Source organism: Struthio camelus, chromosome 1, assembly GCF_040807025.1.
Source record: "Struthio camelus isolate bStrCam1 chromosome 1, bStrCam1.hap1, whole genome shotgun sequence".
NCBI lineage: Eukaryota > Metazoa > Chordata > Aves > Struthioniformes > Struthionidae > Struthio > Struthio camelus.
Genome location: NC_090942.1, coordinates 53,682,926 through 53,699,470, shown reverse-complemented (window position 1 = coordinate 53,699,470; position 16,545 = coordinate 53,682,926). Strand labels below are relative to the sequence as shown.

The window sequence follows — 16,545 nt, the reverse complement described above, 5'->3', positions numbered from 1 at the left end:
TTTGATGATAAGTTGGGAAAGAAATGTTACCCTTCTCTCCTTCCTAAATGTTCTGAGAAATATAAGAATGATCCCTTGTCTGCTTATGGTGCTACTTAGGGAGTCATGGAAGCATTAAAGAGTATGCAAACAGCTTTCATTCGTGGGAGCAGTGAGTATGGCCTTCCTAGTACTTCTAAAAGATGGGCAGTTCAGTTCACGTATTTTCGCACCTCTCCTGTTATGCGTTGCTCAGAGTGGTATCTTTCATTGATATGTGTTCATTACTAACTTGACAGGAAAATATTCTTCTTCTTAGATTTGATTTTAAAGTTAATTAAATCTTGTTTATGCAATATCTTAAAAAATTTTTATTGATGCATTTTTTTGTTTTGCATTGATGATAAGTTTTCTTCATTACCCTGATTTGGTATCTTGTTTTGGGATTGTCTAGGATTTCCTAGGATATATTAGGATATATTATCTTATATTAGGACCTTTGAAATAATAGTCATCAAAGAACATTTTAAAATAAACAAAATCAGTCATTAAAGAGATTTGCATATAACAAGTAGATTAAATATGTGAAATAATGAATAAAGAAAATCTACTTTTGAACAAATCTGCAGGTAATTATGTAGCATATATTCCAGATAATGTTAAGTATAAAGAAGTTAAGCATAAGCATAAGCGTGCTAGAAATTCACAAAGGTTATCTAAGTGTATACAGAGCTTTTGAGTAGCAGAAGGCAAACGTTAACAACTGACAAAGCTGATTTTGGTACAGAAAATGAAGCATTGTCTCTTTGGGAAAGAGTTTTGTGTTTGTAAAACTTTTAGTACTATAGGACTTCAATCCATGGCTACATTTCCTGGAAAATATAGTGTTGCAAATAGTAAATGATCTTCTTAGGATTATTTAGGGCCTATCTCAGTGCCTCTTGGTAAATATAATCTAGGGGTGAATTTGGCAGAAACTAAAATCCGGAAAGCTGAGGTGCAAGACTCCAATGAGTGACTTGTTAATTGCTGGCTACAAATCCTAACAATAAGGCTGGAATTCAGCTGCAGATTTTAACAAATAAATTAAGGTGTCTGTAGTATGTCGACATGTGAGCTAGAGGTGGGATTCAGTCTGAGAGTAAGACACCTTGTGCTTTGGTCTGGGTATATTAAAATCTCTCTCTGAGCTCGATGTCTAATCTCCCATGACACTCAGTAGAGATGTAGGATTCAATTCATGCACCTACAAATTGGCACATAATGTCATTTGCATGGAGGCTGTCAGATATGATACAGGATGTAGGGGAGACCTCTAGGTGGCAGCTGGATGTCTAGTGGGATGCCCCAAGGGAACTCCAGTGATGTTCAATACCTGAGTTTAGGTAACTGAACTGAGACCAAGGTGTCTGGGGTGAGATGAATTGTTTTCTAGGCTCTGTTGATTCTGTTGATTAGATCTGAATTGATTGTAATGGGAGCTTAGATACCTCATGTAGATGTAAACAAATTTGTCTCAATGTCTAAATATGGAGCTGAATTTATTCCTAACTATAGCAAAAAAATTATGCAAACTGTACTTTAGAGAGACAGAGACAGAGGGTTGCAGTCAACACAGACTGGTTTACTGCATGTCTCTGGCTTATCAACGTCATGTGTATCTGTAAGAAAAAGCAATATTGTGAGCAATGATTTTTTTAGATTAATTCACTCAGAGAAGAAAAAGCCTTTCCACACGTAACTGTGCCTAACTCAACTTCCTTGAACCACTTACTCCAACATCCTAAGGAAGAAAATGACAGAGGTATATGTGCCATCGTATGTGTCATAAAGAGAAACTGGCAGCTCTCAGTAGTGGCAGATGAGGCTTGATTGTCAGTTTGGTATTTTCAGTATTCTTCTGTGGCTTAAATTTGTACTGGATGAATTTGTGCTCCCAGATATATTTAGCATATGTTAATGAGCAATTAGCATATTTTAACAACATAACATTTTGCAAGACCCTGCAAAGCAGTAAAAGGCTCCTCTAGATAGCTACCAAAGCTCAGATGATATATTCATGTGTAACTACATAGAGAAATTGTTGGTGCATGTTGACAGACGGACTTTGTTAACTCTAAATAGGATAGTAGAAGTGTTAAACTGTAGAGTACTAGAGGCTGGGTGAGGTTCTGTGCAGAATCTTAAGACTGGAAATACATATTAGACTGATCTCAGTTTTCAGCTGAATTAATAATAATATCAAAGCCAGAATGATAAAACATTTGGATTATCTATGGTATTTCTAGATGACATAAAAGCAGAATGGAAACTCTTCTGACTTACCAATCTGCTAATCTATGATCATAAATAAATGTCTCCACAAGAAGACTAGAGCATGAGTTTAAAATTTTTTTTCCTATATGAGTATTCAAACTTGTCTAGCACTACAAGGTGAAAATGCTTGCAAAGAGATGAAAGTATGGCTATATCTGCATATTATTTTACAGAAATACAATTCAACTTAGGGTTGCAAAGTGGTCATTTACAGCAGGAGTATGTATTCCTTAGAAATGATAAGGTATCATTTAGGACTATTTTCAAACAGTTTTTATGATATGGTGACATGCTATACAAGAAAAATACATCCCTTTGGACCTATTGTAATCATCCTTCTAGTACTTCCCAGTCACCTTCTTGGACAGGTCAGGTTAGTCATCGTTCTTGTTTTATGTTATGTTACGTAGATATAGGAAGGTTTATGTATCACCCAGGTTAGCAGATGGTTACGTGTGAGCACAAAGAAATGGAAAGCATATTTCTAGCTTCCATAATCAGCTTTGAAAATCAATGTAGACCTATATTATATCAATAACCTTTGTCTCCAGAAAAAATTATGGCTTTTCGTTAATGTTTAGAAGTTATGAGTGTTTGCAAACTTAACAGATCAGTGAAACATGCTTCAGAAGAGTTTTTTTTCCAGAGACTTACGCAGATGCTTTTGTGAAACTTTTAAAGATGCCACAGTAGCTTGTAATACTACACTAAGATGTAGTCAAACAGCTGATTGATTAGCAGCAAAGTAGTAAAAGTCCACATGATGCATCAGATGCTGCCATTCTTGTCTCAAGAAAGGGACAGTAAGTTGAGACAGTGGCTGGAGACCTAAAGGGACAAAGGCAGCAGCCATTGTTTTTGAAGCTGCTTGGGAAACTGAGCTGGAGCCAGCTGCCCTTTTAGATACGAACTGTCTCAGTTTAAGAATAACCAGACATCCTGCATGTCACATTAATTGAAAAAGTATAATATGTCACCTTTTCAAATCAGAAGCTGACTCCCTGCAAAACCACAAAGACACCACTGCTGGGCCAGTTACACTTTTCTAAAGGGCCAAAGACCTTTCTCAGTTTTAGAAATAATTAGGTCATTGATGAATTTGTTGTTTAGCAAAAGTGTGTGGTTTGGGTTTAATTAACATGTACGGATATTTTTGGTCTGATTAGAAAGTTATTTTGGCTTAGGTACAGAATGCTGACTTCTAACCAGATTGTTTATTGTCAGAGTTTGCCACTGTAGAAATTACTAGCCCTAAGAATCAGCCTTCCAAAGTAGAAGCTATTTTTGAATCATTAAAGAAAGTAAAACCTCTCAATAGACAGTAGCTAAAGTCTGAATTTACCCCAGAAAACAGTTGATTGATATGGTACCCAACACAACTTCCAAAAAAACCCCAGCATTATAAAAAATCTAAGTCTATTTGATTTTTTTCCTAACATTCCAAAAGAAAGAGTTAATTTTTAGTGAAAGCAGCCTAGTTCTGTCTTTAAAACATAAACAGTGCAGAGCTCCCAACCTGAAAATGAAATAGACCACAGACAAAATAGAAAATTGCTCCACTGGGATAGATTGTATTTTAACAGGTAGTCCTAAGTAAGGAATGGTGAATAGCTTCATGGTCCAAGGAAGATCTCATTGCTCCCAGGGCAATAATTTGCTTTTGATACTAATGAGTAGCAAGTTCTGGAGGTTTGCAAATATTGTAGTGGCCTGACATGTTAAAAGAAGAAGAGTTAAAGCTCCTTTTACTGTCTTTCCCCATTTACTCTTTACAATTTTATTATATCAGGCAGAAGTTTCCAAGCTGTTTTTCACACTGTCGTACAGGAATAGGGATAAATATACAGACAGCTATGCACCTGGATACAGGGCCTACTCTGTTTTGGGGGAGGCATTTAATGTTTCAGATCATTGCACCTGAGGAAGCAAGGAGCATCATGGAGTCAGGGCTGAGTATGGAGCCATTTGTGTGTTGCAGGTTAGCAACAGACTATTTAGCATGGCATTGCAAACCATCAGTGGTCTGTGGCTTACAGTCCATAACTTAGAAGTTATGTCTATATTAACAAGCAGTGCAGTGTAACAGAAGCAGATCTGCAGAAGGAAACAATTGGTGCTGAGGACCTCATGTTCACACTGTATATATTTCATGGGTTGTTGTTTGGACTAGCTCTAGTCCCATGGTCAAATGTCTGTAAAGAGTTGGAGCATATTTTGTACAGTCCTGAAGTGTACCTTATGCCATAGATCCATCCAAAAGGAATCTGGTTCTCAAGCTCTGTGAGGCATCTCTGCAAGGCAAACCACAGCCCATTAGGTGGGGTCAATCCAGAGATTCACTTCAAAAGTACACACCTGGTACAAATTAATGTAGATGTATTCCATGAAAACTCATTAAGTTTGCTTTCTATGTGTATTTTTCAAGCTGACATTTTTCTCCTCAGCTTTTAGACATTTCAGTCTTGTAATATCTACGACAGGCCTTCATAAATTGAATGAACAGCACAGGGTTGCTTTAGAATGCTGTGCGGTTGGTATTATTTTGTAAAGTTCATTATACAGGCATCAGCAATCTAATTGTTTTGCAAGACATACCCAGCAATGCAGCTGGTGAAGAGCACCATTTGCTGTCAAAAAGATGATTGCAATTATTATATGCATGGCTGTAAAACCCAATTTCATTTTGAATTAAATTGATTAGAATTGCGATATGCTTTTTCTTCTAATCAAGATTAATCCAGATTTTGGAAGGAAATAATTTTTAATTCACCATAGCTTGTCATATAAAATGATTTTTAGTTGTGGACCTTTTTGGCTGAAAAAAAAGCTGCAAAAGGGGAGAAACACTAAATAAATCTATTAAATGTCAAGTAATAAAAATTATAGACAAATATCAAGTCTGTATTTTATACTCCAAACTTCTATTTTTCTTGTAGCCCAAGCAGCGCACATCAATAGTATCTTCTCTGGAATTTCACCGAATGAATCACAGCCATGAGTATTTTGAAATCAACTCATCCATTGGCTGTACAAGTTTTATTTCCACTCCTGCAATCAGTCCAGCTAATTATTCCTTTGGATCTGTGGAAGACAGTGTTGAAGAGAGAGAGCTTCCAGGTATAGAAAAAAGCTTACTTGCCTATCAACAGAGCTTTATGAAACTAGAGGTCTGTGGGTTTTAGCTGGAATTATTGTAGTTGTCTTATAAACCATTACTTTCTTTAGATATTACATAATAAATCAACTGAGAAGGATTCACAATTTTACTATGGAGGTTTTATGTGAAACCAATGTTTTAATATTATCTATAACTTTAATTATAGCAGTAGTACCAATTCTGCTACTAACTGCTTTTTGGTAGTGAAATACATTTATCGTAAATATACAAAATTATTCTGTATTTTTTTATGTTGCTTAGTACAGGGGTCTCATAAAACATGACCAATATTATTAAAATATACTTTTCCTGAATGTTATATTCTAAATAAACCCAACTCCATTTTTCCAGAAATACCTGGAATGTTGGTATTCTAAATCCCTCAATATGAATAGAGAAAGGGAAATTTCTAACTAGCTTGGCATTGTTTTTGCAATATTAATAGGATTCATTAAAACAAAGTTTTAATATATTTACTGCACCTGTAAGTATGCATAGCGTGGTAGTGCGCTTGTAACTGTGAGGCTTTTATCTATGTGTAGAGGTTTACTTATGAAAATGCCTTAAAAGGATTAATTAAAATATTTTCTCTTCCCAGGGCACAAGTTAAGGAGCAAAGAAGTGCATGCATTTAGCGACTTCTGTCCTTTCAAATATCATATGCAAATTGCTTTATTTAGGCTAAAAGCTAGTAGAGGAGAATAGTATTCAGCAATGCCAATGTACTGAAACAAGTCTTTGAAAACTAATTTACATGCTTTGCAGATGGAGTTATTTCTTTTAAAGTGTTACTCTATATAAGATATAAATAAAAATAGATTACTATAAAATAGCAATCAATTTAAAAGTAGAAATTCAATAAAAGCTTACCAGTTGGCTTCTGTAGCACTGATCCTCAAATGAGGTGAATTCTATGCATTTCTGGTTAGTAGAGTTTAAAAATTCTGAAAGCTATGGAACTTGCTGCTTTTAAATTGTCATTAAAATTTGAATTTCATAGTTAGATGAAAAAAAAACTATATTGTTAAAGAAATTCCTTGAAATAAATTAAGAATGAGAAATCCTATCTGTTATGATGGAGAAAGAGTTAAAATAGTCAAAAAGGATTTATATTGCTTTTTCTGGTCAGGCTGTATCTTTATCTTTCAAATAAAAAAAATGCTTATACGCATGGATATAGCAAATCTTTTCAAGCATAATTGTAAATGAATAATTTGTATTATTATTATTAGGAATAATTTGAGTAGTTATTATTATTAATTTGAATAGCAGCTCTATTTGTAATGTTGAGGTTCTCTGAGGTTTTTTTTATTGCTTTTGGTACTGTAAATTCTCTTCAGTGATTAGAATTTTATTTTAGATAGTTGAATGATTCCAAATATGGCTTGATGTTTAAAAGCAAAAATAAGAAAATAGAAAGAAAATTCATTGGAGCTGGATAACAAACTTCTCTAATTTTCTGTTGTTCTAGAGTTCTGGTTAAACTCTTTACAATATCTGGATTTGCTTTAATTTTGTCTTGTATGGTTGCCTTTGCAACAGATTATAGTCGGTAACTTTTAATCGCTGCAATTTGTTTGGTCTGAACCTGAGGTATAATTTGTGCTTGCACTTTTAATATGTGGATGATTTGATTTATGGATTCAGTGGAAGCTGAATTCCTCCTTGTGTCACTGTCTATAAAGCTAAAAGAAAATAACAAAAGCAAAATGCCTGGTTCTGAAGTTCTGGGCATCTTTTATAAGTTTTCCAAGAGTATAGTTTACCATAAGTAAATCAGTAATTAACCATCAGTAAATGAAATAATGTTAGTATAACTGAGGATGGTTTGTACGCTAGAATTATTTAGGTAACATACGGCATCACAAATTAGCAGCAATCTTAGTCTGAATGAAAAGGCTAAGGTTTTATTTTGCTCACCTTTTGTCTCCTGAGTAATAGATGATGCTCTGTGTTTCTGCAAGAGATAAAGGACACGTTAAAGTATAAGGAGGACAAAAAAGTCCAGAAAGAACACATCAAAATTGTCTCACTTGGAAAAGTTGTTTAGTATTTATTATTCACAGTGAATAATGAATACTGAATGCCTTCTTTGCCTCAGTCTTTACTGATAAGACAAAGCCCCTGTGACCAAAGGGGAAGTCTGAAGCAATGAAGACTTATCCTTGGTGGAGAAGGATCAGATTAGGGAACATATAAACAAATGGGACATACACAACTGCATGAGCCTTGATGGGATGCACCTATGAGTGCTGAGGGAGTTGGCCAATGTCATTGCAAAGCCACTCTCAATTATCTTTGAAAGGCCATGGCAATCAGGAGAGATGCCTGAGGAAGAAAGGAAATGTCACCCCTATCTTTAAGGAGGGCAAGAAGGAGGATCTGGGGAACTACAGGCCAGTTAGCCTTACCTTGATCCCTGGGAAGGCGATGGAGCAACTATTCCTGGATGCTTTTTCCAGAAAAATGAAGAACAGGAAAGTCATTGGGAATAGTCAGCATGGATTTACAAAGGGGAAATCATGCTTAACCGACATGATAGCCTTCTATGATGAGATAACTGGCTTGGCAGATGAAGGAAGAGCAACGGATGTTGTCTACCTTGATTTCAGTAATATTTCATCATTGTCTCCCGTAACATCCTCATAGACAAGCTGATGAAGTATGGGCTAGGTAAGTGGTCAGTGAGGTGGACTGAAAACTGGCTGAACTGCCAGGCTCAGAGCGTTGTGATCAGTGGCACCAAGTCCAGTTGCAGGTCAGTCACTAGTGGCCTCAGGGCTCAATACTGGGGCCAATACTGTTTAACATCTTCATTAGTGACCTGGGTGACAGGACTAAATGCACCCTCAGCAAGTTTGCTGATGATACAAAACTGGGATGAGTGGCTGATACACCAGATGACTGCACAGCTATTCAGAGGGACCTTGGAAGGCTGGAGAAAAGGGCAGAGTGGAACCTCATGAAGTTCAACAAAGGGAAGTGCCAAGTCCCACAGCTGGGGAGGAATAAACCCATGCACCACTAGAGGATGGAGGCTAACCTTCTAGAAAGCAGCTTTATGGAGAAGGACCTGGGGGTTCTGGTGAACAACAAGTTGACCATGAGCCGGCAATGGGCCCTTATGGCAAAGAAGGCCAATGGTATCCTGGGGTCTGTCATGGTAAGATGCTAGTCATCTTCTAGATCGTCTGAATACACGATTGGTATACATTTTGTATGACAACACAAATGAAAAAATAGAGACCTGAGAATCGGGTGATTGCTTCATTAGTGGGATGTTCATCATGTAAGTTCTACTGTGAACAAAGACCACTGGATATGCAAGACCATTCACTCCAGAAGAGGGCAGTTAGGACTTTCAGGAAGATGCCTCTCTAATTTCATAGCTCTATGCCTTGTTATAGGCATCCCTGAAATTCTTCTGAAACAGTAAATCTTAAAGATCAAAGAAGAAAAAATTGTAGTCATCTTCATAACCCCAGCTTGGCACAGTCAAGGAAAAAATAATACTTGAATCACACCTTAGGGTTCTTCTAGAAGTGTCTTCAGATCTTTATTTAAAGCAAATATCTTATTCAGTTGTTTTGTCTCGAAAGCCTGATACTCCCAAAGGAAAAGTAGTTTTACGCTCAAAGATAAGCTTGCAGTTTAATCCTTCTCTTTGGGGAGATCCCAGATATTCAGTATATTCCTGTGGCTATTTAGATGTATTGCAAAAGGATCGAAGGATTAGAAGCTTGGTTCAGAGGTTTGGTCTAAAATTCCTGGCTGTGTTGAATTCCTAGATACAGTCAAAATTTACTCTGCTTGAGGGATGTTCCTTTATGTGACATTACCAAAGCCCTACTCAAAGTAGGTCACATATTTGTCAACGTTACTTTCTTATTCATATATCTCATTTGATAAGATCTGATTTGATAAGATCAAACTGTGATGTCTCATTAGACTTTTCAAGCCTTGGTTCTTCAATGTTAAATTGTTTGGGGCTTGCTAGCAGTGAAATACAAAATGAAAGGAATGCAGAGGAAAAAAGAAAATACCTTTTAGACGTTACCAATCCAAAAAAACTCCATAAAGTTTTTCCATTGATAGAGAAAGGGGGAAATGTTAGCATGTAATGAAATCAACATAATCAACAAATGCTGGTAATTAAAGCATTCTCATCTCCTGCATATGAACAGCTGCTCAACCAGGTAGAGAACATCTTAAAGAACTCTAATTACCAGACTGCAGCTGATCTCCATGTCATTGGCCAAGAACTCTCTTCCAGATGAAATACATGAGAAGGTCAAATTCAAGGCCTTTTTTCTCTCTTTTTTCATCCTGTTCTTGATTACAATACACCAAAATTTGCTAAGGCCTTTTCCAAACCTTGCTAATTTGAGCTTTTTCATCTGTAAAGATTATCTGGTTTTCCCCCCTCAATTTAGAGCCAAATTCAACTGCATGCAATTAGTAAGAAGTAGTAGAGCTGTTCCAGGAATTGGTACTGGGGATTGCACTACGTACTGTTTCAGGCCATTTCTTTTATGTGCCTTTACAGATGTCCAGGGGATGTAGCCTGTTAAGGTCTCCTTATGTTGCCTTTCTTTTTGCTGCTTCTAATTCCAGCCTCTTCTTTGCATGGTTATCTAAGCCAAATGTACAGTCTGTCCCATGGGAACAGAGAAAAGTAGGATTAACTAATATTATAAAACTATATTTGTTAGCTATTATTGTCTTTACAACTTCCAACTTCAAAATAATATACTTCACAAAGCTCATTGTAGTTATGTCAGTGTCCATTTAAGTCTCATTGTTACAAACAATTTGTCAACACTCAGTGTTTAATGTCCAAAAATCTGATAACAGAAAGAACAAGTAAGGAAATGCCTGAGAAGCTGTAGATGAAAATGACTCCTGTAATTCTATCTGAAAACAATATATCTTTTTGTAAGAAAATGATCTTTTGCAACAGTGATTATATGAAAAGTTAAATACAATAATCCCCTAAATCCCATACCACCTGAATTTCAAAGTAATATTGCAGCTAGATAGTTATATTTCTCCAACTTAAACGTCATGACAGTTTTACCTAGCTCTTCAGTCATAGCTATACAGTGTTATCTTTTGGTCTTTCATCAGGTTTAAATGAATTATCTGACCTAAATTGCTTAGTAGCTATTAGTGTGAACTTGCACTCCAAACATACTGTGTCTCCTGTGTCACTATGTAGATAATCTGATCGTTAACCAATGTGAAAACAAAACAATAAACAATTTGAAGCAGGCATATCGAAGAATTAAAACCATAGATTCATGTGGGGCCTCTAAGGCCTGTTGTCACAGAGAGCATTGGATGTGTTATTAAAACAAGAAATGAGATGAACATCTGATCCATGTACGGATAGGCGTGTGTGGAGAAATTTGCATACCTATCTTTATTTGAAGTGGCTGTTTTCCAGAAGACTTGTTCTTTTCCTCCACATTATTTGCTTACCATGAATAAAGTCAATTAGATATTGAATGTTGACTGTAAAGAAAAACAAAGTTATGATATGTGAATTAAGTTTACTAATTTGAAAAGCCTAGATTCTTAAGCCTCGATCTGGCAAGCAGGAGTGGAGGAAATAGAGCAATGCTGTGAAGATGCAGAAGACCAGAATTTCTTAGTGACTGTCCTAAAATAGGGGAAGATTTCCTTCAGGATCATTAAGAACACTATGCATTACACTACTATCAGCTTCAAGGATTAATTATTTCTTTGACTCTTTTTTTCCCCCTAAAATAAAAATATAAATTACTGTATGCATGTGTGTGTGTACATGTCTATTTGCCCTATTAAAAAATCTATTACATCTTATTTAGTTTCATCAATGTCCTTTCTTTGTGAAATGACAGAACAGATATAACAGTGGTTCATCACATCATTTAATATTTTTCTGAAAGAACATCAGATATTATAACAATAAACCTAGAAAGAGTTTTTAAAGAGCTTTTTTGGAGGAACAGGTTATGAATGTTGATTGTCACAAGCAAAATAATTACATTTTTAATGATATATATCTGATGTGCACCTTTTCCAGTTATAATAATTATCATGAGAAAATTTATTTTCTGTAATATTTCGTTTGCAATTCCCAGTCATTTCTAGAAGGACAATAACTATAGGTAAAGCTCAGATTTATCAGATTGTCGTCTTAGTCAATTCTTTGTTTTGCTCTTCTTCTTACTAAGCTGGAAGTGAAATAACTCCTTAACTTGTAACGGGACCAATTTCAGAGACAGATCATTTAGTCCATAGGCTGTAACCGTGACTTGTATAGTTCTCTCATCTTTGGACATTTTGTAGATGAGATTGACCAAGCTCATGAAAACTTCCTCAGTCAAAAATTCCCGTTGCTAGATGAGGGCTATGAGAAAAGAATGATAGGAGGTTTCTGTCTTCAGTTCTTCACAGTATTGTTTGTGGTGAGAGACAGGTTTGTGCAAAACGAGGCTTTTGGTATCACAGAACTTTCGGACTCACAGAACTACTTACTGTTTTATTTTTATTTTCTTCTTATCTTTGAGATAAAAAACTGGGAAGCTAATTGTTAAAATTGTAATTATCCAGTTATTTGAATCACTTGCTGTTTAGTCAAGCAATTAGCATAACCCTAGCTGCCCACTAGCACAACTGCATCCCTCCAAGTGAGATAATACTCATCATTGCACTCTTATAGGACACTCTCCCTTTCAGTTACTTGAGGATTGTTCTTGGCTTCTTGCTTCTTTCCTCCGAAGAAGTTGTGGTTATCTTTTTCAGACTATGCCTTCTTCATAGGCAGGAGAAATATAACACCGAAAGATAAAGAGATTAGATACCAATCTGCAAAATAATAATACTGCTAAAATTACAAGTTTTGGAGACAGGGAGGTCTGTTTTGTCTGTATTACCATACATTTTTAACATTACTGAAAACATACATTGCTTCCCTTGCACAATGTGGGCTATAGAGACTGTACTATCCCGTACCTTTTTTTTTTTCCTCAGATTATGGTTTTACATCATGGCCACAGAAATAAAGTGAAGAACAAATAGTCAAAACAATGTTGTGTTTCATACTGTAAAATGCTATAGTTTGTTTGTCCATCTTTGCTTTCCCTTCCCTTCCTGAGTGATATATTCTTCCTCAGAGTGTATTGTACTCGAACAATTCCCATAGGCAAAGAATTACTATGATGTTATTATAAGTCAGTAGAATTTACAGTAGCCCTGATATGGCTAAACAGTATGTATACATACTCTATGTATATGCATGTGCATATGTATATGCATGTATATGACTGTGAGAAGAGTTCCTCTTGAACCATATCTTACTTATTCAGAACTACTCAGAGAATTTAGGTACACAGCTGTGTTTTGGTGGCTTAACAAGTAACTGGTCCTTACCTGATCTGCTGTAACTAGCTATCTTCATGCTTTTACTCTACAGGGAATGTTGAATTCATCTATTTTACAGTGAAATAGAGCTAGCCTCCTGTTCTTTATCATGCATGCGAGTGCCAAGAGTATAGGCATGACCTGTAACTACAAGTGTGTTGATGCTCAAGTGACTTGCTTCCCCTAGTCATGTATCTAAACTTTGATAAAGGGTGGGGAAATAGAAGTATTACTAATCTCATTTACAGATAAGGTGTGCAGCACCAGAGGACCAAGCGGCTTGCTTAATTTTAATGAGAAATTTTGGAATAGACATTTTTAAAGTTCCAATCAAGTGTCATAATCATAAGTTTTTCTTTCAAGAAATTCTAAATTGTAATATTTTCTTTCCCTCAAAAACATTTTTCTACATTCCACTGTATAGCAGAAATTGATATATCACCTATAGCAACAGTAGCCATGGGAAAATATTTTTTCTCTAACAGTGAAAGCAAACCACTATCACAAAAGGGAGTACACATAGTTCTATCAAAGTATGAATATTTTCTGATGGTGCTCACCAGGAATCTTGATCCTTAGTTTTTAGATTTTTAAATGTCATTTCTGTAAATTTAGTAATGTCGTGTATTATGATCTAGAGTATGCTGCCTGTTAATACTGCTTGGCTGCTCTTGGGTTGCCTTAAATACCTATTTCAGCTACATAAATACTTAAGACAGTTACTTTACAAAGTATCATACAGTGATTTCCTTTCTTTACCTTCTGGGATTTAAAAAATCACAGATGATTATCCTTGAATATTTTTTTTAACTTCTCACTGTAATTAGATATTGTGTTGTGTTTTCTATATGGAAGCTTTATTTCCTTGTATGGGAACTATATATACTCTTCTGAGGACTGGATAAAAACCAAGATTGCTTACTGGGTATCCACCGTCCTTCCCTTCCCTTCTGTTCCATCAGAACCAATAAGACTGCTCACGATACTGAACACTTTATCCTATATTGATACTGAGCTACAGTAATTTCTACCAAATGAAAACCCACCCAATAGTTTGTATACAATTAAGCTCTGCCTTACCCAAAAGACGACAGATCTTGTACAATTATCATTCTATCTTTCATTGAATTAAACTTAAATAAGTAATTGCTAAGTACTGTGATTAAGAGTATTAGGAAAAAATACACAAAATAATAAAAGGACATTAACTATATTTCACAGCTATTACTTGTTCTAGTCCTAAATCTGATAACCCAAGGATTATGACAATGATGAAGAAAAAACGTATTTTTATGTTTCTGAGCAAGTTATTTTTCATCTAATGGAAATATGTTCCTTAGCATTCATTATATCCTGCATTTATTTTTTGGAAGCTTGAGAGCTAAACTTGAAAGAAAATAAAGATAAGGCAGTAGGTCCAATAGTTCTCTTAAGTAAATGTTAGGGATACGGTTATGCTAACATCTGATGAGAAATTTAAAAGTATTTTTATTCTACCTTAAGAGTACTGTCACCTCTCAAAACTGAGTGAGAAAACAGGCAAAAATAAGAGAGGGAGAAGAGAAAGAGAAAGCAAATAGTCAACAGCTTGGGGGTTAGGATACAATAAAATGCTACTTTCAAGTACTTGTGCCAAGCAGGGATTTAAACCTTTGTTTTCTAGATTACTGGTGAGTGCCCTAAACTCCTGGTCTTCTAGGTTCATTCTTTCTCTAGTTTCACTCAGACATTCTGTTCTGGAGCTGAGAAACCTTTCCCCAGGAAAGCCTCAGAGAAACCAGCAGTTTCATGAACTTTTTGTTAGATCAATTAACATTTTCCACCAAAAAGGGAAGAAAATGAAGTGAAAAGTTCCCAAATCACCCATTTCTTTATAATCAAAGAAATGCAGTTTCATTATCTTAAAAAAATAAAGCTAAAAAATTGCAGTTATTTTTAATGAATATTAGAAATGTCTCTGCATTCCACCACTCCTTGGTTCCTAACCTGAAAAAAAATCAAGTTCTTCTTCTAAAAAGGAATTTTAATTACATACAGTAGTTATATGCACTATATCATTCTTTGAAGTCACTGTGTAAATCCAATGTGCATATATATTTTGCAAAATGAAATGCTTTACAAGATAGCTATGTTTGTAGCTATCTGCAGACGACTTCACAGAATAATTGATATTGACAGTATATTCAATTCAATAAAGAAAAATGTTTAGAGTGCTGATTACCAGTTAAAATAAGTATATTTTTAGGGGCCTGATCCAAAGCTTATTGGTGTTAGTGGAAATAGTCAAACTGACTTTAGCAGATTTTAGATACAGTCAGGTTCTAACACATTAAAATTACTAGTATGGAAGAGCTTTTTCTTTCTAAAACACTGGAGGCAAATACATCAGTTCAGAAACAGTGGGATATCATTCTGAACTAGATCTATAATTCTAAACTAGAATATGTTTATGACATGTCTCAACAGTGATTTAAAACAACTTTGAATTGGACTGGCACACTTAACTAACAATACGTGGGATTATTCTTTGCTCTAAAAAGGCATATAAATCAGAATGCTTCCCATGTTTCTAAGGCTAGAGATAAAATTGGGGCATTTTAGCACAGTACATCACTTATTACTGTTTCAGATTCTAAAAACTGCTTTGAAGTGTATGCCAGAAGCAAAAATTATTTCTGCCCATAGATGAAATAACCCATTCTCTGTGGCTTCCTCAGATGTAGAGTCAATCTCTGCTCAGGAAAAATATAATTTATAAAAATTGAGTAATAAAAGACTAGTAATAGTAACTTTAGCACTTAGCATTCAGAACATTATGGGCTGAATTGTGGCACATAGTCAAAAGCTCTTCCTGAGGAGGAGCAGCAAAGACGATCTGTCTCAGCTGGGCACAAGTTGCTCTGAGAAAGAAGAGAATAAGAAGGGTGTGTTGTTCACCCCATGTTATGCTGGTGGCAATTGTCTCCTTGAATGGTACTGATTAGGTAGTTATTGGAAAAGCATGGGGGTACTGGAAAAACTTGTTCCATTCCCGGTATTTTTGACCCTTTCTTCAGAGTGCAAGTTCATGCAGAATACTTAAGGGTGGGTTTTTAACTCCTTGCCTGGTGTACTCAGATATGTAATGTATAACGTGCAAAAAGAAAACAGGATCAGTTTGTCTCTTCAGTCCCTAGTGTGAAAAGAGTTCAGGGAGAGCTGCTGTCTGCTGTTCTCTAACAGCACTCTTGCTGGCTGGTGTAAGGACTTATGGCAGGCTTTCACACATACCCAGAAGATCAGGAGCAGTAAACTATCTGGCCCTGTGTAGATTGAGAGCAGTATATAAATAGCAAATGTAAAATTATTTTGTATTTGAAAGAGAGACTTAGTTCAGACCATCACAGCTGTAGTCACACTACTACTGGCTGGTTTTTAGGATAAAATGGTTTTACTAATTTTCTGCAGAACTATGAAGTCTGAAATAAATGACACTGCTGAAATGAAGTATTATGTCATCATCTCTATTGCTGAGGCCTTTAGGGTAAATCATATCTTCCTATGTTAGTAAGGATTATAAGGAGATTTCATATAAAGCAAAGGCAGGGCATGTTATCACTAAGGTTTGGATCACTGGATTATGCTGGTGGCAATTTTAGAGTTGGCCAGGATACTCAGAAGTTTTCATAAGTGGCTAAAGTTGAATC

At 35.6% G+C, this 16,545-nt stretch overlaps 1 protein-coding gene across 9 annotated transcripts in view; it reads left to right on the top strand.

Moving 5' to 3' along the window:
* Positions 1-16,545, top strand: part of ANKS1B (ankyrin repeat and sterile alpha motif domain containing 1B) — a 442,229-nt gene that overhangs the window by 168,578 nt on the left and 257,106 nt on the right. For all 9 annotated transcript variants that reach the window (XM_068938515.1, XM_068938509.1, XM_068938473.1 and 6 more), the window contains one exon: positions 5,232-5,412. In XM_068938515.1, the coding sequence (XP_068794616.1) occupies positions 5,232-5,412 (181 nt within the window). The remainder of the gene's footprint in view (positions 1-5,231; positions 5,413-16,545) is intronic.